A 25,697-nucleotide genomic window follows, 5' to 3' on the forward strand; every position below is an offset into this window, starting at 1 on the left:
TAAGGCATTGCGTTACATATGAGTTATCAGAGGCAAGTACTTTTCCAATAAAGATAAAGCACACTTATCATGTTCTGTTTGATCATTTATGACCTTGTATACATGCGTCGTTTGCTTTGTCTACATCATGATTTCAATGACAAATAATGTAAATCATTAAAATCAAATTAACTAAGACCAAATGCCTAATTATCAATCGAACAATATGTTGTAAAATGCATAAAAAATATGGAATAAATATTTAATATATAGCTAAACATTTACTTTAGTAATTTAGACTCTTAAAAGGCAGAGTTCAACAATGGTTGGGCTAAAAAAAACATACTTTATATTGAATTGAACCCATCATCCAACTTGCACTGCATTTTAGACACCAATAAAATAAATGATTCTTTCTCCATATCTATATATGTCCTAAATGCCAATGTTTATGTCAACATCTTGTCAGGAATTTCCAAAAAGAATCATCTAATGACATATTAAAATACGTCATTTAAGAATCACAGCTTGACCCTAAAATATTTCTTAGATATATTTACTAAATGTCGATTTTAAGTAAATATATCCCTTGAGCTGAATGATGTTAGAACATTAGTCTGGTCAATGCTTTATTTATTTATTTGTTTATTTTTTACAAAGGTTATGTAGATGCTTCACTTGCATTTGATGCTTTCTATTTACAGCTATATCTATGGAATAACAAATGTTTTCATTTGTTGTAATTGAAAATAATGGGTTATTACACCTAATATTGATTTCCTAACTCTCCTGAAGTTAAACATAGGTATTGTTTTGTCTAAAAATATAGATATGTCTGAAAACAGAGCACTTTATTGTTACCTCATGCTAAATAATTTCTCTAAATGACAATATTTTTATTTGAATTTAAACACTCAACCATAATTGATAAATCCAGAGAATATTACGAATTTTGAACCTATTTTTTCCGTTGCTGTATATAAAATCACTTTCACAAATTGGATTTGATGCCGACTCCTCAATGGTATGTCTCATATTTGATAGATGTTCATATTATGAATGTAAAACCGCGAATCGAGGCATTAGTTTATCCAGAAAGTCGCTTATTATCCTATGACGCGAGTCAGGTATGAAACTACATTACCCAGAAGTCTGTGCTTTAGAGGCGGCGCGCTTTGCTAATCATAAACATGACGATCACGCCGCTGGACGGCTATAAAAGCTGCTCGAACACAGAGACGGACTTTAACATCGCTCACAGCTGTACATTACATGACCGTAAAGCCATAAGAGCATTAATTACCTCAATGAGCGGGGTTTTATGGCTTTATCTCGCGTAAATGATAGTTTGTTCAGCTGTTGAGACGGTCTCTCTCGCGTTTGCAGCTCGCCGCGCTTTCCAGAAGAAATCACTTTATTTATTTTCTTCAAAACTTCTGCGTTTATTTTGAAGTGTGAGAAATAAGGATGGGGTCTCAAACGACAGTATCGATCGTGTTTTTAGTTCTGGGAGGCATGGCGTTGTTGTTCGGGACTGTCCTGGTGTTTGTGGGACCGATCATAATTGATGATCAAATAGTGAAGGTGAGTTTAGCATCTGACAGGCGCTTCTAGCTTATCTTGCGTTTAGAAATGACGATAAGAGACAAAAACATGGAATTTTAGAGATGAAAAGTTTTGAAATAAGCTTAATTTAACTTTCTGTTGTCGCCTCGTGCCATTTAAAGTGTTTAAAATGGTACAGTTACTTAAATACGTTAATGTTTATTACACCAAGAATGCATTATCTTAAATCTAAACTAAGGTTAGACATTTGTAGTAGTTAACGTGATTGACATTTGTTTTTAACTTATTCATTTGAACATTTTTTTTCGTAGCTTTTGGAGTTAGTACGTTTCATTTGTTTATCACGGATGCATTAAATTGATCAAGAGTGAAAATCAAGTTATTTTTAATGTTACAAAATATTTCTGTTTTAAAATACGTACTTTTAAATTGAATTTTATATTCATTAATGAATCTTGAATGTAAAAATGTCATTTTCAACACCTTATTATGCTCATCAATGTTTCTTGATCACATTAGAATGATTTCTTAAGGATCATGTGACACTGAAGACTTAAAATATTACATCACAGCTATGTTACACTTTACTATACATTTACATACAGTAGTTGTTAAGTAGTAACAACTATCAGTTGTTTTAATAAAGTAGCAATACTTCCAGTTCTTTGCAATATTTTTAATGAAATAAATACTGCCTTGTTTAACAAATAAAGTTTTTAAAGCCATAATTCAATGTACATTTATGTGTGCTCGTATGAACTGCATTAAAAAATGAATAAATGCAGATTTATGGCTGATTAATTGATCAAATGTTTTTTAAAATCCTAGTTTTATAATCCCTTAATGTAAATAAGATAATTTCCTCATCCTCCTTTTTTTTCCAAACCTGTTTGAGATTTGTTTTCTCTTCTGTTGTTGAGCGCAAAGGGCTATATACTGAAAAATGCTGGAGCTATTGACTTCCATAGTAATCGATCTATGGATGACTGCATTTTTTTTCCCAAACCTTCTTCGGAATATCTTGTTTTGCATATAATGGTATAAATAAATAAATTAAGTGCAAGTAAAGGAGGTTTTTAGGAGTTTTAATTTTTTGGTGAACTGGCCCTTTAAGAATTAGGTTGATCTTTTAAAGGTATAGTTCACCCAAAAAATGAGAATTACCTTTTAATCATGTTATTTTAATTGCCCACAGCTCATTTAAGATACAAGTGACTTATTTTTATATTTGGTAGATAGTTAAAGCAGATTTTGAGGTAAGTCATTGGTCTTTGGTTATCCATATGATGGCAGGGAATGGTGACAGATTTGTTAGATTGAAAACAAACGCATACAAATGAGTCCAAATCAATAGCCTGAGGTCTTGTCAAGCAAAATGATCGTTCAGTGTAAGAAATTGAACATTTACAGTATGATTAGCTTTAATTCACATACTGGTTAAACAGTTTTCTGCATGTGTGCAAATGTAGTCCAGTCGCTTTAATAATAAAATCACAAGGTTGCACTAATAAAGTTGTAAATGTTAGTTTTTTCCAATTGTTTTATTTCACAAGACCTCCGTGTGTCATTAGAAGTCATGACTATTGATTTGGACTCCTTTCTATGTGTTATTTTTATTAATAAACCTGTTATTATTCACTGCTATTATACAGTATGAAGCACCAAGAGCAACAGATTCAGCTCAATCTTTAATGGTCTACTGAAGAATTAAAAGTAATCTTGGATGAGCTGTGTGTGAGTAAATCTAATGTTTTTCTGTGTGTTTTTATTTATTTATTTATTTAAATAATGGGTAATGGTTTAAGTTGGTTTGAATAGCACTATTTGATGGTTTTCTGTGTAGTCTAACAGTATTCAGGTACAGAAATTAATTAATCACAACACAAAAGAAATGTTTGATTTGTCTCATTTCTAGTCCAAATATCTAAATTCTTAGATCAAGTAAATGTTGTTTGGTTCAAGTTTTCCTTAAATTTCTTCCTTAAAACAAGTAAAATAATCTTGAACAAATGAAATAATCTTATGAAATAGAAATATTTGGACTAGAAAAGAGACCAAATAATTTTTTTTTATTTGCATAAAGTGTATAAATTTCAAATAAATACAGTAATACAATTCTGTAACTCCTGGTCAACTATAATTCACACTAGGGATGCACTATGTTGTTTTAGCATCGATATCACAATGCGATCATTCGCAATAGTCACATCGCAGAATTTGCAATGTTTAGTCTGTATTTATTATTTGCATGGGTTTTTGATGCCTGTGACTGCATGAGGATTATAAAAGCATTCCGGCCTAGGAAATTGTACCATTAGTAACTTTTAATAATGATTAATTTTGAGGTATTTTTATTATTCAATCCCTGTACCTGAATACTGACTCATATAAAACGCTGTTTATTTCAGTTGTAGATTTGTTTTTTTTTTCTTAATTGTATCTATCTATGCTTTTGGTTTGTTTATTATAGTTTATGCAGATGCACTTCCCTACAGAATTAAGAAAATACAGATATATATTAGAGTCAAATGGTGAAATTGTATTCATATCGCAATATTACAGCATAACAAATCACAGTGTTAGATTTTTCCAATATCGTGCAGCCCGAATTTACACTAAACATTGCATATCTTGCAGTTTGACTTGCGGATACACATGGTGATATCGATGCAAAAAACGATATTATTTAGCCCCATGTAGGACGATCTCTTTTTTTGGGTGAACTATCCCTTTAAAGTACACTGAATGAAAACTAAGAGGGCTGCACGATATTAGAAAAATCTGATATTGTGATTGCGTTGCGAGTACAATTTCACCAGATGGCTGGAAATCATTGATTTAGATTGATTGGGGTGATTTTTGTAAGGGTGTAAATCATATACAAATTGCAAGCAAAAATATATGCATTAGAGCAACAAAAAATTAAAATAAATGTTGCTTTGTGGTTTTTCCGGAGTGTCGAACAGTATTGAGGTGCAGAAAATGAAATGTAAAATGTAAATAAAATAACATAGTCGTATTGTTTTAATTCGTCAACCCATGATCACATATTTTAAAAAGATAAAGACTCTCCCCTTTAACTCATTTATATATAAATAACCTGTGCAAATGGGTTAAACTGTGATCACCACTATTGTTTGGTTTCGTATTTATGAATGAATTGATGTTGTCTATTGTAAATGTATACAATACTGTAGTGTAATATTGATTTTATTTTTATTTTTTAAATTTTTTTTTAATTCCATTTTGCCGTATTTTTTTAAATCTGTGTCTAATGCAATGTTATGTTAATTTAACTTGTTTATTAATTAATTTTGTCGATTAATTAATTAGGGGAAAAATTACAACCTTGATTGTACAAAATGTTTGTTAAAGCTTGGGGGGGGGGGGGGGTCACAAATATTGTATTAATACAGTACAATTATTCTTCATTAAAATTACAAATGTTTTGCTTTTGTGCCTGAATGCTTTAAATTCTCCTAATTCCTTTAAAACGCATGCAAATTATTGTTTTTTTTAATGGTTATACTTTGCAGTAACTCCACAAATCTCATGTGTTCTCAACTCTTGTGCTGATCAGCTACTGTACAATCCCAAATCAACATTGCATATCCTGTGATGTGTCTATTGCAGATGCACAATTGTGATCATCAATGCATATTGTTCAGCCCTATATACAGTAGGACATTAGGATTTTTGGGTGAACTCTTCCTTTAAAGTAGACTGAATGATAACTAATCAGTGTGTATGTTTGCAGAATGTGGAGATCAATCCCAAAAACGATCTGTCCTACACAATGTGGAAGGACATTCCAGTTCCCTTCTTCATGTCTGTGTATTTTTTCCACATCGTCAATCCTGATGAGATCCTCAAAGGAGAAAGGCCCATGGTGATCCAGAGAGGGCCGTACGTGTACCGGTGAGAGTCCTAATTGCTTTCTTCTGTTAAACAGCATTGGAAGCTCAAAGAAAGGCAGTGTGAATCAATAGATCTTAGGAAATGCAGTTTTAACCTCAGTGTAAATAAGACAACAGTGGCTTTTGTCTTGCAATCATGACCGTTCACAGAAAAAGAGTTTCTCTCATTTATGTCTTTTGTTTCTCAGAAATTACAAGTTTTTCTTACAATTATGACTAGATTATTATATCAAATCTATTGTGAGTTTATTCTCAGAATTTAGATATTTGCTATTGCAAATTTTATTTTAATTTGTGTATTTGATTTTATTATTTTTTTACTTCATTGATTACCAAATCAGAATAGTTGAAATCAAAATAAATGCATAAAGCAGTTAACAGTGGCTTTTGTCTGGCAATCATGACCATTACAGGAAAAAAGTTTATATGGTTGAGTCTAGAATTTCTCACATTCATTACTTTTTTTTCTGAAATTGCAAGGTCTTTTCATGCAATTATGATTAGGCATGTGCCGGTATCACATTTTCATGCTGCGATTAATTGATTGAGCTTTTATCACGGTATACGGTATTATCACGATATTGTAATTTTACTAGAGAAACAGGTAAAAAACTTCAATAACAAAACTTTAATAACTTTTTCATTAACTAAAAGTACTTCAAACATTTAAATACAAATAAATATAAATAAAACAATACACAATATAAAAGTAAACTTGAGCAATTATATCAAAGTGAATGTGCAAAAGGGAAACCGTCTTCGTAATCCCTCTGCATTTTTTTGGAACCCAAAATATTTCCAAACTTCTGACTTTAACCTTTTTAAAGGGGGATAAATTGTCGGCAGCGTTCCTCCTTATCAACTCATATTCTATAAAACACAAAAGCCATATATATGAAATAAATAAATAAATACAAACTTTAATCTCAATTTAATTTCTGTATGCTGTCCATAAAGATATTTGTTGAGTTCTAAAAAAATACACTATTCATTCATTTATTTTTCTTCGCATAAGTCCCTTGTTTATCAGGGGTTGCCACAGTGGAATGAACTGCCAACTATTCCAGCATGTTTTATGCAGCAGATGACTTTCCAGCCACAACCCAATATTGGAAATCACCCATACACACTCATTCACACACACTCATACACTACAGTCAATTTAGCTTATTCAATACACTATTCACTCAGCCTATATTCAATAATAAACATAACAAAAACTGCCTGCTAATGCATGGGTAAATCTTCAAAGGGAACAGTGTTACATTTTAACCTCTTTCACCTCATCCTGCTTGCTGTTTCACTATCTAAACAATGAAAACATAATATAAGTCAAATTTGTTTCATTTTGATATTATGATTAACAGACACCAAACAGCCTCGTGTAGCTGCATATTTTTATGAGCATCATCTTCACACTGCATATTTATAACAAAACAGGGCTTAAATATAACTGTCTCCTTTCATTTCCATTGAAAAGAATGAACTTTACCCTGTCTCTTTTGCAGAATATCAGTTTTAATAACCAATAATGGCCATTATAACAGTATAACGTACATTAAATTTAAACGATAAAGGTAAGCAATCAGTCAATGTGCAGATTCAGTGTATGTGGTTACATAAATTAATATATTAGCTTATCTTTGCACTCAGCCAAAACAGTTAACTGAGAACAAGTGATTCAAAAGACATAAGAATTGTTAGATAGAGACAACAAGATGAATTCAATATCACGTTTAACAACTATAGTGAGATGAGATCACCCAGCAGATGAACATGCACTATACTCTGACCTGGGGTTTATGCTCACCCACTGAACTAGTGGCTGCAGCTCTGGGCAGAGAGTGTGTGCTCATGTGATTTGCGTTTTTAGCCGTGTACTAGAATGAACAGAGAACTTTTCAGAATCGCTAAATGAAACGCCGGTGTATTTCCCGCGATTTCTCTGCGCCTCCCTTGCGTTTCTTCTCTATTTTGACAAATACACACAGACGACGCACGCTCACGCGGAGTCCAAAATAGGAGTTTGTGATTGGGCCAGCCCAATGTCAATACCGAAAAGAGCCAATGGGCTGCAGGGTGTCACATGGGCCGGCCCGGTCTGTCTGTCCGGGAAAAAAAGCATCTACTTTCAGAGAGTCACAGATCACAGCAGCGTCAATCAATAAGGCAGAAAAAAACGATAGGCTGCTAAGCCTTTTATGGGCCGATCAGATCATAAGACGATGATCAGCCCGGCCCAAAAAGTACGTCGGCCCACCGGGAAAATGCCCGGTCTGACAGATGGCCTGCGTGTGAGGATTATAGTGTGGTGGCAGCGGCGGCGCGCACTGCGCACACAGGGCTTCTACATGTGGGGATTGTTTACATCAGAGTGCGCATCAGTTCTGCGCAGCATATACGCAGTGTTTCTTCAAGCGGTTGATGGAAAATAAGCTAAGGCGCGTTCTAAGAATATAAATTCGGATCTATTATTTTTCACGGTATTTTGAAGTGCCCGCGATAACAATACCGTGCATATTCATTACCGTGATTTATCGCATTACCGAATACCGGCACAAGCCTAATTATGATTTTTTTTCCCTTAGAATTATGACCACAGTTTTATCTTAAATCTGTTCTGAGTTTATTCTGAGATTATAATATGTATAGTTTATATACAGTATACCATTACAGTATATTATATACATATATAGTATACTTTGCAATTGTGAATTTATAACTCATAATAGTTTTTCTTTGTAGAATTTTAAGGTTTTTCTTTTTGCATTGGCGAGCTTATGCAATTTTTTGACTTCATTTGAATTAAAATGGTGTCTTTTAGTTTGGAGTTTAAACTTATAACAGTTTTCTCAGAATTGTACATTTTTGTTTCTTGCAATTACACTATTATAGGCTTGCTTTTTAAGCCTGAACCTGACTGATTTGTGAAATTCTGATATTTTATTTTTCCTCATAAATACCAGTCCTGTTTTTTCTATTTTTATTTATATATAAATATAATTTTTTTTTTTTTTAAGTTTATATATTGCCGTTTCAAACCCCAATTTTTTTTTAGGTTCGTCTAGGAAGGGGTTAACAACATAAGAGAACAAGCAACTCAAAAAGTACAATTCCAAATTATTTAGAGAACAATAACGCGTGTCTATCAAAATAAAGTGGAAACAAAAATATAGATAATTTAACAACATTAACTTGGTCAAAATAATTAATTAAGCAAACAAACAAACAAAAAAACAACAGATAAACCAAGATCAACAAAGAATAGAATAAACCGCAACGACACCAGCATGGCTCCTCAGCAGCGGCTGCACAAGACGCACACAGAATTCTCAGACCTTCATCAGGACAACAAGATGATACATAGAGATTCTCAGCAAGTACGGGTCATGCTGTCAACAGAGCAAAGATCAGGAGGATCAGTCAGACACGCGCTGGAAAACAAAGAGCCACCCAAACGCACACTCAGCTGCCAACAGTCAGAATTAGCCACAGGTGCAACACGGAGTAAAGCTGCCATCACACTGGAGTATGTGTGTGCGAAATTCTGTCGTACGGCACTGTGAAAAGGGGCAGGATTAAACAAGATGATTAGACATTAAAAAAAAAAAGCAAGGGATTGCTCCATATTAATTTCTGTCAGAGAGCTCATGTTTTGATCCTCGATTGGTCTCACGCAGTCAAGTGATGCGATTTTCACAGGTCAGAGTTCACCAAGCTTGAACTTTGCACCGCAACAACCTGCGAAACTTGACACATGACCCTACGTTTCCAGTCTGACGCATTCGCGTGCTTATGAATGGAAGTCTATGGGGACAAGAACCCAGTGTGACCGCAGCTTTATTCTCAAAGAAAAGAAACATCAATTAATATCAAACCATAATAATAATAATAAACCGTGACAATTGCCGTTCAGAATTTTGACTCATTTTTTATTTTTTTCAAAACAGTTGCATTGTTTGTTTGTGTTTTTTTTTTTGTTTTTTTAAACATTTCTTGCAAATTCAACTCTATTTAAGTTTATTTAAATCAATTTATAACTCGTCATTTTGTTTCTGAGAACTAGATGTATTAACTACATTTCTTAAATTTGTTGTTGTTGTTGTTGTTGTTATTATTATTATTATTATTATTATTATTATTATTACTACTACTACTATTAAATATTTGTTCGTCAATTTTATTTTATTTCATTGAGAAGGCTCAAACCTATTAGCGCAACATTTTCCCCATTGGTAAAGCTGTCCATGATGTGTACATTTTAGGTCGTGTTGATTTGCTAATTAAAAATAAAAACCTTTCTAAAATGTATGTGCTGTTCATATGTTTTTGTTCATATTTTACAAGTGATACTTCTACCCCTGTGAAGATAATAAATGCCAACAACCCGTTATAAGAGATTTTGTTTTTATTTTATTTATTTTTTTGTGCTTAGCTTAGTCTAACTCAGGCTGGAGTGTATGAAAAATAGTTTATTCTGCATTCCAACATGTATTGCTTTTATTAAATTATAACAGCTTACATCACACAGTTTTTAAATTGTGTATTATTACGTGTTTAAACGTAAGTGCTTATGTTTATATTAGCGAGCCTTTGTTATAGTGCAGATACGGGCGGTCAAGTGAGAAGTTCGGGGAGCGTGGTTGATTTTTGACGTACAGCGTTTGATTGGAAGCTTGATTTCGCGGCTCCACCTCTGCATTCATCTGGTAGTCCCTTCTGCGCATGCCAAGGCTCCAATCTCAGCAGTGTGTTGCTACAGTTCGTGCCCGTCATGAGGCGTTTTGCCTTCAGAGCTTTCAAAGGGAAAAGGTGCTGTTGTGTCGTCCATATTTTTTTTTTAGTCATTGGAATCAACATTGCCGATGTTGCGGCGTGAATATTGCAGGTGCAATCTTTTTATTTTGGGTATCATTTTTAATCAGTTGCATTTTGTTGGCAGAGTGTTTATTGTATCAGCAGTCAAAAACTCTTCATTTTACTGCTGTATTTTTATACATGTTATGTTAAACTGTTTATAGCCAGACAGTTGTTTTTGGCCTGGTGATTTTAGTGGTTTACTGTGGTTGTTAAATGATCAGTGGTTTTCTCCATCACGGTCGTGTGTTTCCTCCTTTTACACGAGACTCATGACGTGTTTGTGGCTGCGGTTCACCTTTAAACAAATCATGCGTTTACATTTCACAATCTGAGAGGAGTCCATCAGTGTTTGCGTGTGACTTTCTAACACGCTGACTGAAGCTGTTCCTCAAAAGCTGAATTTTTGCAATGTCAGGATAATTTTACCTCTGATCTGCGCTTGTATTGAAAAGTGTGTGTTAGGTGTGGTTTAATTTTCACTGCTGAGAGTTCAAACATTAAAGAGCAAATCCATCGATGCACAGCTCCACAAGTTCCAAACCAAGCAAGCCAGTGGCGACAGTGGTGAGGAAAAAAAACTTCACCAGTTGACGAAGTAAAAGGGATGAAAAAACCTCAAGAGAAACCAGGCTCTGTATGGCATGACCATTCTTCTTCTGGCCAAACTTCTTGCGTGGAGCTGCAGTCTAGGGGCTGAAGAAAGCTGAATTTCCATTGTGGAGAAGCTGCAGGTTTGAGTAGGTCACCGCCGGGTAGTCAGGCCTGCCCACAGGATCAATGCGGGGACTTGTTTGTCACCGTGATCTCTTCGGAATCAGTCTCATGCACTCCATTCCTCCATGACCACCATAGCATCAGCTCGGTGTATGGCCTGGTCCAGGATTATGGATCCCTTGGGGGATCTTCACTGGTCTTAAATTGCATCGATGGCACTACATAGTCTCTAGGGGTATCCCAAGATGGAAATGGAGAATAAAGAAAATGATTAGCGTAGCTTATTTTATTTATTTATTTATTTATTTATTTTGAGGAATATGTAAAATTAGCCAAACCGTATTTATGGAAAATGTATTTGCATAAATTTTTTATTTTTTATTTTTTTATTTTATTGTGTGTTTTTATTTTATTGTGCAGTTTCAAAAAAAAACAAAATGAAAAACATTTCGTACCATTTGGAAATTCCTTCGTCTTATTGTTTTTGCTGAAATTCAAAAGCATTAATTTAAATGACAAAATAATTCTGGCATTAAAAGTTTTAGATTTGATTTAAACAGTTTACGGGAGTATTTTGAATACAGCTTCAATAACATCTATTAATTTGCTTTTGCAAAGTATGATTTGAGAAAAATCATGTCTGTGTAAAGTCTGGGAGCCCCACATCGGTCATGCAGAATTTACTTAAATTCAGTTAATAGAAATGTATGTAAATCTGTCTAAATCTATGTATTAACTTTAATTTCAAATACAATTCACACTGAAACAATGTTGGAGTCCTAACTTTAGGACTGACACATTATTTTAAAGTTTTTTCTTCTAACAAAAACTGAGTTAGCAGCTACTTTTAGCCTTTTTAAATTTATTATTTTTCTAAAGCACGTTTTCTGACCGTTTTTTTTTTTTTTTCACCAGAGAAAACCGCTGGAAGGACAACATCACGTTTCATGAAAACCACACGGTGTCATATAAGGAGTATCGTCAATATTTCTTTGAGGAGAGCATGTCTGTGGGAGACGAGTCTGATGTGGTCACCATCCCCAACATGCTGGTGCTGGTGAGAATCTGACATTTATATAATATTATATTCTGCTCCTATTTATTTATTTATTTATTTAGAACTGGATACATTCGTCTCTATAATGCAGTGTTCATGACTTGAATAAACCTCAGAATGTATTTAGGAGCTGGAGATTGTTTTTGTCTTTCAGTCACATTTGAACTGTTTGTTCTGTAAGTGAGTCTGAGTTTTAATTGTTGATTTACAAATTTAAATGGATATTTTTGATGTAAAATAAATATTCATTTTTAAATATATTTTATAAATCAGTCCTGAAAAACAGCTGTTTATTTAATCATTTTGGTTTATTTTGTATTTATTTATTAGTTTTTTTAGCTAAGTTGTTGTTGTTTTTAAATTAGTTTATTATTAATTTTATTTATTTTAAGTTTTTATTAGTATTTTCCTTTTCCTTTATTGATGTGTTTATTTTATTTTAATTATTAGTTTAATTGTATTTTTTACATTTATTTGTTTTCTTTTCCTTTTATTTCTTTTTAATTTATTGTATTTTTGTGATATTTTCCATATTTTATTTAATTATTACTTTTATTTATAATTTGCAAGGAAATGCAAATAAATCAAATTATTAAATAAAAATTAATTTTATTTTTGATCTTATTTATACATTCTATTTAATAATTATTATTTTTTTTATTTATTGATTGTTTTTTTTTTTTTTTTTGGCGTTTATTCATTTTTTTTCCCATAATTTACTTTTAGATAATTTATTTTGTGGTAGTGACGAGAAATTAATTGAATATAATTTGTATTAAGATCCAATAGTCTGGGTGTTTGTTTGTACAATTATAATTTACACAAATATAAAAAAAATTACTATATAAAGCAAACACTGTACGGTATGTTAACAGATCAGAAATGTGTCATTAATCTACACGTTGCAGGATGTTTCCAGGTTTAGTCAGAGTGGGGATTAGATCATGTCAGTGTGACACGTGAAATGCAGCAGTAAAATCAGATAACGGTTTAAAACTGCAGAGAAGCACTTTTGTAAAAGTCAGCTGAGAAAGCACATCTATTATCAAAGAAAACAATTGTGTGTGAAATTGTGAAACAAACCGTTGTCTATAGTAAAAAAAGAGAGAGAGACTTTGTATTTTTCAAAACTTCTGAGAGAAAAAAAAGGTATATGTGGTCTTCGGAAGATCAACCAACTCTCGAGTTTGGTTTTGTTATAAGTTGTTTTTGTATTTTTTAAAATAAAAAGATTTTTTTTTTTTTTCTTGTTTTTTTTTTTTTTTTTTTTTTTTTTTTTTTTTTTTTTAACTCTGGTGTTTTTGAAAGTTTAAATTTTTTCATTGCATAGTTTTCAAATTGCATTTTTTTCCCTTTCAATTCAATTCAATTCACCTTTATTTGTATAGCGCTTATACAATGTAGATTGTGTCAAAGCAGCTTCACATAAAAGGTCACAGTAAATAGGAACAGTGTAGTTCAGTTTGTAGTGTTTAAGTTCAGTTCAGTTCAGCTCAGTTCAGTGTGGTTTAATAATCACTACTGAGAGTCCAAATATTGAAGAGCAAATCCAACGATGCGCAGCTCTACAGATCCTGAACCATGCAAGCCAGAGGCGACAGCGGAGAGGGAAAAAAAACTTCACTAAAGGCGGAAGTGAAGAAAAAAAACCTTGAGAGAAACCAGGCTCAGTTGGGCACGACCATTTTAATTTCTCCGCTGGCCAAACGTCTTGTGCAGAGCTGCAGTCTCAGTGGCGGAGGCTGGAAGCTGACCTCAGCGAAGACTCGTCTGTCTCTGGAGCGTCACAGGAATCAGTCTCATGTTCTCCACTCTTCCATGACCATCGCAGTAGTTGTTCAGGATTCGGCCAGGTCCAGGATATGGAAACCTTGGGATCATCTCGTCGTTGGTCTTGGATCGAATCAGTGACTCTGCATAGTCTGAGGGCCTCGGGAAGAGTATCCCCAGGTGGAAATGGAGAATAAAGAGAATAATTAGCGTAGCTGATGTTCACAGTGTATATCAGCAAGATGCATAACCTGTGTGGAAGCCCCCTAAGTGGTGGACTAAGTGTATGCTTTACTGAACAGATAGGTCTTTAATCTAGTTTTGAATTGGGAGAGTGTGTCTGAGCCTCGGACGTTATCAGGAAGGCTATTCCAGAGTTTAGGAGCTATAAATGAGAAGGCTCGACCTCCTTTACTCGACTTTGCTATTCTAGGTACTACCAGAAGTCCTGAGTTTTGAGATCTTAAAGAGCGAGTTGGATTGTAGCGAGACAGAAGATTGGTTAGATAAACAGGAGCTAGATTATTTAAAGCTTTATATGTAAGAAGCAATATTTTAAATTCAATACGAAACTTAACAGGCAGCCAGTGTAAGGAGGATAAAATTGGGGTGATGTGATCAAATTTTCTAGACCTGGTTAGAACTCTGGCAGCTGCATTTTGTACTAATTGAAGTTTGTTAATAGAGGATGCTGGGCAGCCAGCAAACAGAGCATTACAGTAGTCCAGCCTAGAAGTCATAAAAGCATGGACTAGCTTTTCTGCATCTGAGATGGATAGCATACTTCGTAACTTAGCGATATTTCTCAGATGAAAGAAAGCAGTTTTTGTGACATGGGAAATATGATTTTTAAAAAGTTAAATTGCTGTCTAATTTGACACCCAGATCTTTATAGTAGAGCTAACGCTAACTTTGTATCCCTCTAATTGTAGGTCGAGTTGTGAGATCTGCTGTGTACAGGATTTAGGCCCAATAAGTAATAATTCTGTTTTGTCTGAGTTTAAGAGAAGATAATTGTTGGTCATCCAGTCTTTAACATCTTTAATACACTCAGTTAGCTTGGACAGATTAGACGTCTCGTCAGGTTTAGTTGAAATATATAATTGAGTATCATCTGCATAGCAGTGAAAGCTGATCCCATGTCTTCTAATAATGTCTCCCAGGGGTAGCATGTATATTGTAAACAGTAAAGGGCCTAAAACTGATCCTTGAGGCACCCCGTATTTTACTGGGCTGATTTGTGAAGGCTGTCCATTAATATTCACAAACTGGTAACGGTCAGATAAGTATGACTTAAACCATTGTAGGGCATGTCCCTGGACACCTGTAGACGATTAATAAGGATACCATGGTCAATGGTGTCAAATGCCGCACTAAGATCGAGTAGAACTAATAGCGAGATGCACCCTTGGTCAGCAGCTAAGAGTAAATCGTTGGTTATTTTCACTAATGCAGTTTCTGTACTGTGATGAGCTCTGAAACCTGACTGAAACACTTCAGAAACATTGTTGGTCTGCAGAAAGGAGCATAATTGAGCAGAAACAACTTTTTCTAGTATTTTAGATATAAATGGAAGGTTTGAAATAGGCCTATAATTAGCTCAGTTGCTGGGTTCCAGTTGTGGTTTCTTAATAATAGGTTTAATAACAGCTAACTTGTAAGGATTTGGAACATGGCCGAAAGATAAAGAAGAGTTGATAATGTTAAGAAGAGGTTCTCCTATAACAGGTAGCAATTCTTTCAGTAACTTTGTTGGAATTGGGTCCAATATACACGTAGCTGATTTAGAGCTATTTATAATTTTGTCTAGCTCTTCCTGTTCTATGATTTTAAAGCACTGTAGGTTATTTAGATTCAGAGGCGTGTTTACTGGATCTGAAGTATAAGGCGGTGCAGAAAGTTTAATATCTCCTATTTTCCCTCTGTGTGGCTTTCAAATTCAAAACAAACTTTCTATTTGTGTGATCGTTCAATCATTCAAATTTAAAGATGCAAAGAAGCTTATTTTTTCAAAACTTGAGTTCATATTAAATTTAGTTTTTCATTGCATATGGTTTTAAAATGAAAATATTTTTTTTCTGCAGTTTTCAAAAATTCAAGCGTGAAACTTCAGATTAAAAAAAGAAACGCCATTTAAATAAAGGATTCTTTTATTTTAATAAAAAACTTTTGTTTTCATCTGTAGTTTTCAAATATGCAAAGAAACATATTTTTCCAAAACTTTTGAGTTAATTCAAAGTTCTTGCATAGTTTTCAAATGATTGTGTATTTTTCAAATGATGTAATTTTCAAATTTAAATGTTTTATTGTTTTTATTGATTTTTTTTTTCTTTTTCTTTTTTTTTTTTTTGTTAAAATTCAAAGTTTTCTTTTATTGCAGTTTTCAAATTGAAATGAAACCTAAATTGTTTAATTTTTAAATTTAAATATGGAACTTTTTAATTTTTTTTTGTCTCCGTTCATCTGTAGTTTTCCAATATACAAAGGAAACTTATTTTAAGAAACTCCTATTTTAATTTTGTTTTCTAATTGCTGCTGTTTGTGCTCTCTTTCCTCAGGGAGCATCGGTGATGATGGAGAACATGCCGTTTCCTGTCCGCCTTCTGCTCAGCACCACCTTCAAGACTTTCAACGAGGGTCCGTTCCTGACCAAACCGGTGGGAGAGCTGATGTGGGGCTATGACAGCAAACTGGTGGACTTCCTCAACAAATACCTGCCCGGCATGCTCCCGTCCAGCGGCAAATTCGGCTTATTTGCTGATGTGCGTTTTAAATAAGTGCCAAGAGCAGTGCGATGCATGGAAATATAACAACATGATATTTCAAATAGAGGTTTAATGCATTTTTCAAGTCCCCGTGAAATTGAATGAAAGCTCACATTGCCAGTTTTATAGTGAAGAATTCATCTGTGCATGTCGTTATGAACAAAAACAATTGTTTGCCCTTGTAATCTGAAATTGGAATCTGCAAATGCGCTTCCTGTTGTTTGTTGTTAAATTCTCAGAATTTTGTCTGTCTGAGGTTTTGGGCGTGGCTAACATACTTAACCACGCCCCTCCAGCTGTCAGTTTTGACAACAAACAGAAATGAGCAGGAGGAGTCTGTTAGGTTGTAATAACTCTCTCCCCAAACCCTTTTCCCATCTGAATGAAACTCCTGCTTTATTACATCCAATCAGCTCACAGTAGAAAAAACAAGCCACGCTTACTGTTTGCTCACTTAATACTCCATTATAGCTGATGTGCAATTATTTCAGTGCTGTTTTCTCCTCTGCTGATTTTCTGCATTTGTTTTTTCTCTCTCTGTAGTTTAATAACTCCAACACTGGGCTGTTCACCATCTTCACCGGCCGAGACGACATCCGCAAGGTGCACATGGTGGACTCCTGGAACGGCCTCAAAAATGTAAGAAAAACGCATGCATTTTAGATAATAAAAACGATGCGAGCTTGCTTGCATAACTTCATTGCATTGCCAAAATTTCCCCCAAAAATTACTCAAAACAAACTTTTAAATTGAGTTCTGTAAAAACACACACTTTTAATTTTATTTTATTTTTTTTTTTAAATTGAATATTATATTTTGTGTTTTTATATAAAATTCTGCACTAAAGTTTTGTTTTTGTATATTTGTTCTCTCTCTTTTGCACAAGTCTGCATTTGCGTAAACAGTGTGTTCAAACCAGACGCAGATGAAGCATCAAGCACGAGTGATTAACATGTTAAGTCAATGCAAAGACCCAAATAGACATCCTGCGGCACGATTCGCAGAAATGAGACTGCGCGATGCAACTCTAATGAAGCGGAGGGAATTGATCGTTTTGGGCGTTTGACGTGCTTCGTCAAACTCTGAACTTTAGTGGACATTCATGCTGTTAACCAATCATGAGCTTGCACTTGTAGGGGCGTGATTATAATGTATCGCCTGGTGCTGGTGTCCTGAGGGTAAATCCTTCTGCCGACACCGGACAACAGCTCATCAAATTGGGCTCTGCTCAGTCTGAAGCGCCGCTGAAAGCCTCCATCCTGGTACAGTATCTAGAGGATTTTATGAATCGCTGTGTTGTGAAGCGAATTTCACATGAGAATGACGCAAGTAAACTCAATGTTCATGCGTCTACACGTGAACAGTGTGATTTATTCGCTCAAGCCGCGTCTGGTGTGAACAGCATGAAAGTTTATGAAATATTGCAATTAGAGACATTTTCGATGTTCACGTTTTAACATTGGAAAGTTTTATTTATTCCTTTGATTCCTTTATAAATGTTACTTTATTATTTATAAAAGCAATTTAACAACTGATTGTATTGAAATGCATTTTCTCCCATTACGTATTTACCTTTATTTTAGTATTTTTCCCAATTGATTATCATTCAGTTTCTTTTTGTTCTTTTTTTTCTTCCAACTATTATTGAATACAACAAAATCAGTGATAAAAAGATTTATTTATCTTATCTTATAAAGACTTATTTATCTTATTGATTATATTTGGCATGTGGTTTCCTCATCCGCTATATAATACACAAGTGTTTTTAATTTGTAGTAGTAGTAGTAGTAGTAGTTTTTTATACAGCAGTCACGTGTTGAGCAGGAAGTGATGTCATGCTGTGTGTATAATACAGGTGGATTTCTGGAGGTCTGATCAGTGTAATATGATCAACGGGACGGCGGGTCAAATGTGGCCTCCGTTTATGACCAAAGAGACCACCATGCCTTTCTACAGCCCCGATGCCTGCCGGTGAGCACTCAAGAACATCAGATTATCAGGGAAATAGGAGCATTTAAGAATTATAAAAACATCCTGAGACTTTCACACTGTAAAAAAAAAATCGCTGTGTTCCACTCTATTTATTTAATTAATTTATTATTTATTATTATTTTAAGTGCATGGACACTAACACTTTGAGTGAACAATGCATTAAACTAATATAAATTTAAGATTAGAATAGTGTCTGATATAATGTATGACGTATGCATGTAAACTAAACATGTAATAATAAAAAAAAACATTATAAATTTTATCTTTACATTATATAATGTATAATTTTTATTTATTTTATTATTATTATTATTATTATTATTATTTTTATTTTGTTTATTTGCTTTTTTAATTTTATTAAATTTAATGATTATTAGTTATTTTAAGTGCATGTTATTACCACTTCATGAATGAACAATGCATGAAATTAAAATAAATAAACTTAAGATAAGAGATTACACATTTAAGATGCGAGTTATATTTAAGAGTAAATTACAGTAATTCAGTGTTGGACTTGAGGCAAACTTTAAAGTATTGCATGAGTAATTTATACTGAACTATACTATAGCAAAGCAACATGGAATGTTGTTTGCAAAACTTGTATATTAGAAAAGTTTAAAAACGTACCTTTTTAAAAGTGCTTGAAGTTCACTTCGTTGGAAACAGTGTAAAGCCAGTCTAACATCAAAATGAAGCGCGTGCATTAAAAGTAATGAAGTGATATAAGAACAGCCCATAATAAGCTCGTGTTTGTCTGTATATTGTGTGTGTGTGTGTGTGTGTGTGTGTGTGTGTGTGTGTGCCAGGTCGATGGAGCTGGTGTATCAGCGGCCGCTGGTGTCCAGTGGGATTCCAGTTTTCCGATACATCTCTCCGAAAACTCTGTTTGCGAACGGAGCAGATTTTCCTCCAAATGAAGGATTCTGTCCGTGCCGGCAGTCCGGCCTGCTGAACGTCAGCTCCTGCAGACACGGTCAGACACTAGCACACACTCACGGCTCACTCGGCTTGCTTTCGGTTTTTGTTGTTTCCTTTTTGTTTCTTTCAGTTATTTTTTTTTGTTTTCTCTTTTATTATATTTTTCATTTACCTTAAATTTTTTTGAGCCATCTTGTTCTCCTATTTTCATTTAGCTACTATTTCCTTTTTTTCTTCTTTTTTTTCTATTGTCTGTGTAGTTTTTAAATTTTTTTTTACAATTTTACTGTTTTTTTTTTTTTTTTTTTTTTTTTTTTTTCCTTTTATCTCTTTTTTTTTTTTGTTTGTTTTTTTTTTGTTTTTTTTTTTTTTTTTTTTTTTTTTTGAATTTTTTGTTTTTTTACCTTTTTTTTTTTTTTTTTTTGGGGGGGGGGGTGTTTTTTTTTATTTATTTTTTTTCCTTTTTTATCTCTATTTTTTTTTAACCTTTTTACTCTATTTTTTTATTAATTTTTTTTTTTACCTTTTTATCTCTTTTTTTATTTTTTTATTGTTATTTACCTTTTTATCTCTTACTTATAATTTTTTTTTAATCTCTTTTTTGTTATAAATTTTTTTTTTCTATTTTTTATTAGCTCCTATCTCCTTTTTATTTTTTCTTAAACATTTTCTCTTTTCTTTCCTATTCTTGTTCTTTAACGTTACTGTTCCTTTAATTTCTTACCTTTTTTTTCTTTTCTTAACTTTTTAAGGAAAAAGAAGTGAAAAAAGCAAGGTAAAGAGGGAATATAAGCAAATTTAAATGCATCTCAAAATGGAAAATAACAAAAATTCTTTTTTTTTTTTTTTTTTTTTTTTTTTTTTTTTTATAATTGTATTTGTTTTTAGAAACAATTAATTTTAAAAAAAAATCTGAAACACCAATACAATCAGTAAAATGTTTAGTAGGCTGTGAGCTATTACATAAATTGCTATTACTTATTATTATTATTATTATTATTATTATATTATGATTATTATTATTATTTTTTTTTTTTTCCTCACCAGGTGTTATTATTTTTTTTATTTTATTTTTTAATTTTTTTTAGCTCGTTGAAAAGCATTTCTAATTTTTTTTTTTCCCTATTATTTTTATTAGGTTCTCCAACATTCATCTCTCAGCCGCACTTTTATAACGCTGACCCACAGTTGCTGGACACGGTCAGTGGATTGAGCCCAATGAAGATGAACACGGCCCTTTTTATCGACATCCACCCGGTAAGAGATCCAGACTCGCACTCATGCATTATTAAATATTATATGATGCAATATTACTGCTGCTGAATATTTCCAGCATTGATGTCTTACGACCGTTGTCTCAAATATTGTATTAATGTTGGTTTGCAGCTTTACATATTACCAACTGTCCATTGTTGCGGATGTGAAATGTTGTGCTGATTGGACTGACGGAGGGCTGAGGCCTTTTACGTCATCACAGTGCTTCAGTATTATTCTTCTATTATTATTATTCCCTCCAGAACTGTCTTGAGCATCTGTCTGTGCTCCCGTCTCATTGCGTTTCATCTTCGTCTTCTGAGGCGCAGCTCATTTATTAGAGCAGAGCAAACACCACAGTGGCAAATCCCAACGCTAAGCTACTGTTCTCTGACCTTTATTAGAGAAAGTTTAGCAGGAAGTGAGCATTTTGTTCTCTAGTTTCTCATTGGATGGAAACGCTGCTTTATTCACAAATGATTTATATGATATGCACACAAGTCACATTATAAATTCACATCTTTAGGATGGAAGCATAGTGTAGAATATAGCAAAATAAAAATAGCATGACATTTTCCCCTTTAAATGACTGAATTCTGCTTATTCTGTTAAGGGGGTGTAAACTTGCGCACGCATCTCTTTCATTACCTAATTTGAGAACGCATCTGAACAGACTCCTAGTAGACCGCTTGCGCGCGCACACACACACACACACACCCAACTCTCATCAATGAATGCACCAATTTCTGATCCAATCAGAGCATCTAATGTGTAGAAAAGAGCAGAGAGAAGCCTGTGATGACCTTTAGTTTGTGAAAACAGCCTGGATTTAAGGTAACCATTTTCTGTAGCATTAACTGCCCTTATGAATGCATGACAAGCATTCAGAAGTCTGAATTAAGAAGTCTTCGTCTTCTGAGGCGCAGCTCATTTATTAGAGAAAAAAAAAACACCACAGTGGCAAATCCCAACACTAAACTACTGTTCTCTGATCAGTGTTTGTCATGAATTGATGATTTTCTGTTTTAGATGGAAACGCTGCTTTATTCATTAATGTTTTATGAGATATTCCAGTTTTGTGAATGAATTTGATTAGCAAATTAGATGGAAACACCTACTGCATTTTCTTTTATCCTACTATGGAAGTCAGTGGCTTTTTTATTTAAGAATAGCTTTGCATTCAACAGAAGCAAAACTCCAAATCAAACAGGTTTGAAGCAAGTTTTCCACACGTAATCAGAAAACCTTTAGTCGCTCACAGATTTCCAGTCTTAATCTGGTTTATGATGGGTTGTTGAGTTTCTGAGAGCCCTGCAAACATCATAAAGGTCACAATAACCATCATTCCCAATTAGCTTATCAGATGTTGTAATGGTTTAATGGCAGTAATCAGATGCATAATCTCCTTTACAAGAGCTGAAACTCTGAAAAACAGTCAAAAACGCAGAACAGGCCGAGGCGGAGGCGTTTTAAACACACACAGCGTCACATATTCGTGCTGCCAATTTAGATAAAAGCGCAATTTGACATTTTAAAGCTAATCTGAGTGATAAACTGGTTAGGTTTTATTGATTTTCATAACAGCTGATAATCAATAACCTTGAAAGATAAGCTTTTCTTTACTCTCACGAGGACTTTGGCTCTTTTTATGTTTATTATATAACGAACTTTTCAAGATCTCCCTAATTAAATGATTAAATGCACATCCTTCTGTAGATTATTATTATATTATTATTTTTTTTTTTTGAGTCCTGCCAATCTTTTACAATGGAAATTAAAAACAGCCACACACATACCGTGTAAATACTATTTTGTCATTCTAGCACATGTTTATAATTGTATATATTATAATGATGATAATGATAATATAAAGTAAAAAATACAAATTAAAAAACAAAGTAATTAGCATAATAATTTATTATATTACATTATACTATTATTATAATTATAACATAATAAAAATTTGAGATAAATAGGTTATAATACATTATTGTATAAAAGTAATTAAAATGAGTAAAATAAATGATTATTTGATATAAGATGCATAGTAATTAATTAAATGAATACAACCAAAGTTTAATTAACAACCAAAACTGAAAGAAATAAGACTTTCTCTGGTTTCTCTTTCTATTATAGTTTGGACATTATTAATGTTGTGTTTTCAAGACAAAATCACACAAAAAAAAGCAAAAACTACCACCAAATACATACTAATTATTATAATTACGTGCATGTTCTGGCATGGTTATAATTCTATAACTCATTCAGTGAATCCCTTTTAATAAATGTACACTACTTTTAAACCCTAACCAACTAATGCAAACCTGCCTTTTTAAAAAAAGAATTGATAAAAAAATTTAATAATATTGTTGTTGTTGTTAACATAAGAAATAGATAATAGGTTATATACGTTAATGTATAGAAGTAATTAAATAAAAAAATAAAAATAAAATAAAATAAATGATGATGGTGGTGATTTATAAAGTGCATAATTAAAAAGAATGATACCTTTTTTTCTTATAGTTTGGACATTATTATTATTATATTATTATTTTTTTTTTTTTCTGCTTGTCACGAAGCAAAACTACACCAAATATATACAAATTATGATTATAACCATGCCAGAACATGGCCATAATTGTAATACATTACAATAAAAATAAAGATGATGATGATGATATAATAATATAAATAAATTAATTTATACATTACTTATTATAACCCATATTATTATATTATTATTATTATTATTATTATTTTATATTATTATTAACATAGGAAAATATTTTAAATAATAAATAACAGGGTTATAATAGGTTATAATAAGTTAATGTATAAAAGTAATTAAACTGAATAAAATAAATATTAAAATAAATGATAATGTGATTTTATATAAAATGCATAATAAATGATGAATGATAAAATATTTGTGTTTAATTACAACCAAACTAAAAGAAATAAGACTTCCCTGGTTTCTTTTTTTTCATTATAGTTGGACATTAGGTAATTTTGGGGCATTTTTTTTTTTTGTGGGTTTGTCAAAGCAAAACTACCCCCAAATACATACTAATTATAATTATACCTTGCCAGATATGCACATAATTATAATTACATAATCTTTCAGTGAAACTTATTTATAAATGTACACAATTTTAAATCCTAACCAACCAAATGCAAATAAACAATTTAATAATTATTGATGATAATACAATATTAATATAACTATAATGGTAAAATATAATTTTAAATAATAGTGTTGTGGTTGCCAACAAATATGATAATTATAGCAACAAAAAACGTTACTGTAGTTTGGACTGGTTTAAGCTGGCCATATAGCCTTCATTTTTGCATTCATAACTTTAACATTTCTGAGGCTTCATTACACAGATATGTTTTTTCACTAGTGTCAGGTCACGCATCAAAAACCAAATCTGGTGTGATGTGTGGTAGTAGTAATAATATAATAATAATAATCAGTTGATGGACGTCGATGATGATGATGATTTTGATGATGATAATAATAATAATATATATATAATAATTAATAATAATAATCAGTTGATGGAAGATGATGATGATGATGATGATCTGATGATGATGATGATGATGATGATGATGAGTGATGATGATAATAATATAATAATAATAATAATAATAATATAATAATAATAATAATAATAATAATAATATAATTACTATAATAAAAATAATCAGATGATGGACGATGATGATTAATAATATAATAATAATAATAATAAATCATTTGATGGACCATGATGATTAATAATATTATCATTAGTTGATGAACATGACGATGGATATAATAATAATAATAATAATAATAATAATAATAATAATAATCAGTTGATGGATAAAATAATATAATAATAATCATAATAATCAGATGATGGATGATTAATAATAATAATAATAATATAATAAAATAATAACATAATAATAATTAAAAATAAAAATAAATAATAATAATAATAATAATAATTAATACTAATAATAAATATAAAATAATATAATATAAAATAATAATAATAATAATAATCAGTTGATTAATGAATAATAATAATAATAATAATAATAATAATAATAATAATAATAATAATCATTAGTTGATGAACATGACGATGGATATAATAATAATAATAATAATAATCAGTTGATGGACGATGACGATTAATAATAATAATAATAATAATAATAATAATAATAATCATCATCATTAGTTGATGAACATGACGATGGAAATAATAATAATAATAATAATAATAATAATAATAATAGTTATGTTCATCAACAGCTACTAATTCATTATTATTTTATTATATTAATAATAATAATAATAATAATAATAATAATAATATAGTTATGTTCATCAACAGCTACTAATTTATTATTATATAAAATAATAATAATAATAATAATAATTAGTTGTTGTTGAACATGACGATTAATAATAATAAACATAATAATAAACATAAGATTCAACAGCAGCAACTATTAAGCGAGTGCCTTCTGTAAACTGAAGTCATGGGTGTTTGCCACACAGTCAGTCTGATAAGAGCTTCTGCACTTTCTGTCCTGTGATTATCTGCAGATACAGATGCTACAGTTATAGCAGGATTGCAGAATAAGATGTCTATCTGACGATACAGACGCAGGATTGCAGAATATGATGATTATCTATGCGTTTCCTTCAGTCTCGCATTAGTTTCAGTCAAAAGCCGAACATCCGGGATGAATCGCGATTATCTCCAGCTTCAGTGTGCTCTTGTGTTCATTATACGCCCTCACCAAGCTGATCTTTGCTTTCAGTGTTTCTCTATGTATAACAGTACATTTTGTGCTCGTAAACCGGCCAGCATTGGATCTGCACCCGTAAATGATAAAAGG

The 25,697-nt window shown here is 32.2% G+C and overlaps 1 protein-coding gene across 3 annotated transcripts in view; it reads left to right on the top strand.

Annotated features, from left to right (window-relative positions):
- Window positions 1–1,158: 1,158 nt before the first annotated feature.
- Window positions 1,159–25,697, top strand: part of scarb1 (scavenger receptor class B, member 1) — a 40,297-nt gene continuing 15,758 nt past the window's right edge. For all 3 annotated transcript variants that reach the window (XM_056466588.1, XM_056466587.1, XM_056466589.1), the window contains exons 1-8: window positions 1,159–1,563; window positions 5,303–5,463; window positions 11,952–12,093; window positions 16,422–16,625; window positions 17,172–17,267; window positions 18,484–18,599; window positions 19,427–19,593; window positions 20,677–20,794. In XM_056466588.1, the coding sequence (XP_056322563.1) occupies window positions 1,447–1,563; window positions 5,303–5,463; window positions 11,952–12,093; window positions 16,422–16,625; window positions 17,172–17,267; window positions 18,484–18,599; window positions 19,427–19,593; window positions 20,677–20,794 (1,121 nt within the window). In that variant the 5' untranslated portion in view covers window positions 1,159–1,446. The remainder of the gene's footprint in view (window positions 1,564–5,302; window positions 5,464–11,951; window positions 12,094–16,421; window positions 16,626–17,171; window positions 17,268–18,483; window positions 18,600–19,426; window positions 19,594–20,676; window positions 20,795–25,697) is intronic.

The sequence above is a fragment of the Danio aesculapii genome, chromosome 10, assembly GCF_903798145.1.
Source record: "Danio aesculapii chromosome 10, fDanAes4.1, whole genome shotgun sequence".
Taxonomy (NCBI): Eukaryota; Metazoa; Chordata; class Actinopteri; order Cypriniformes; family Danionidae; genus Danio; species Danio aesculapii.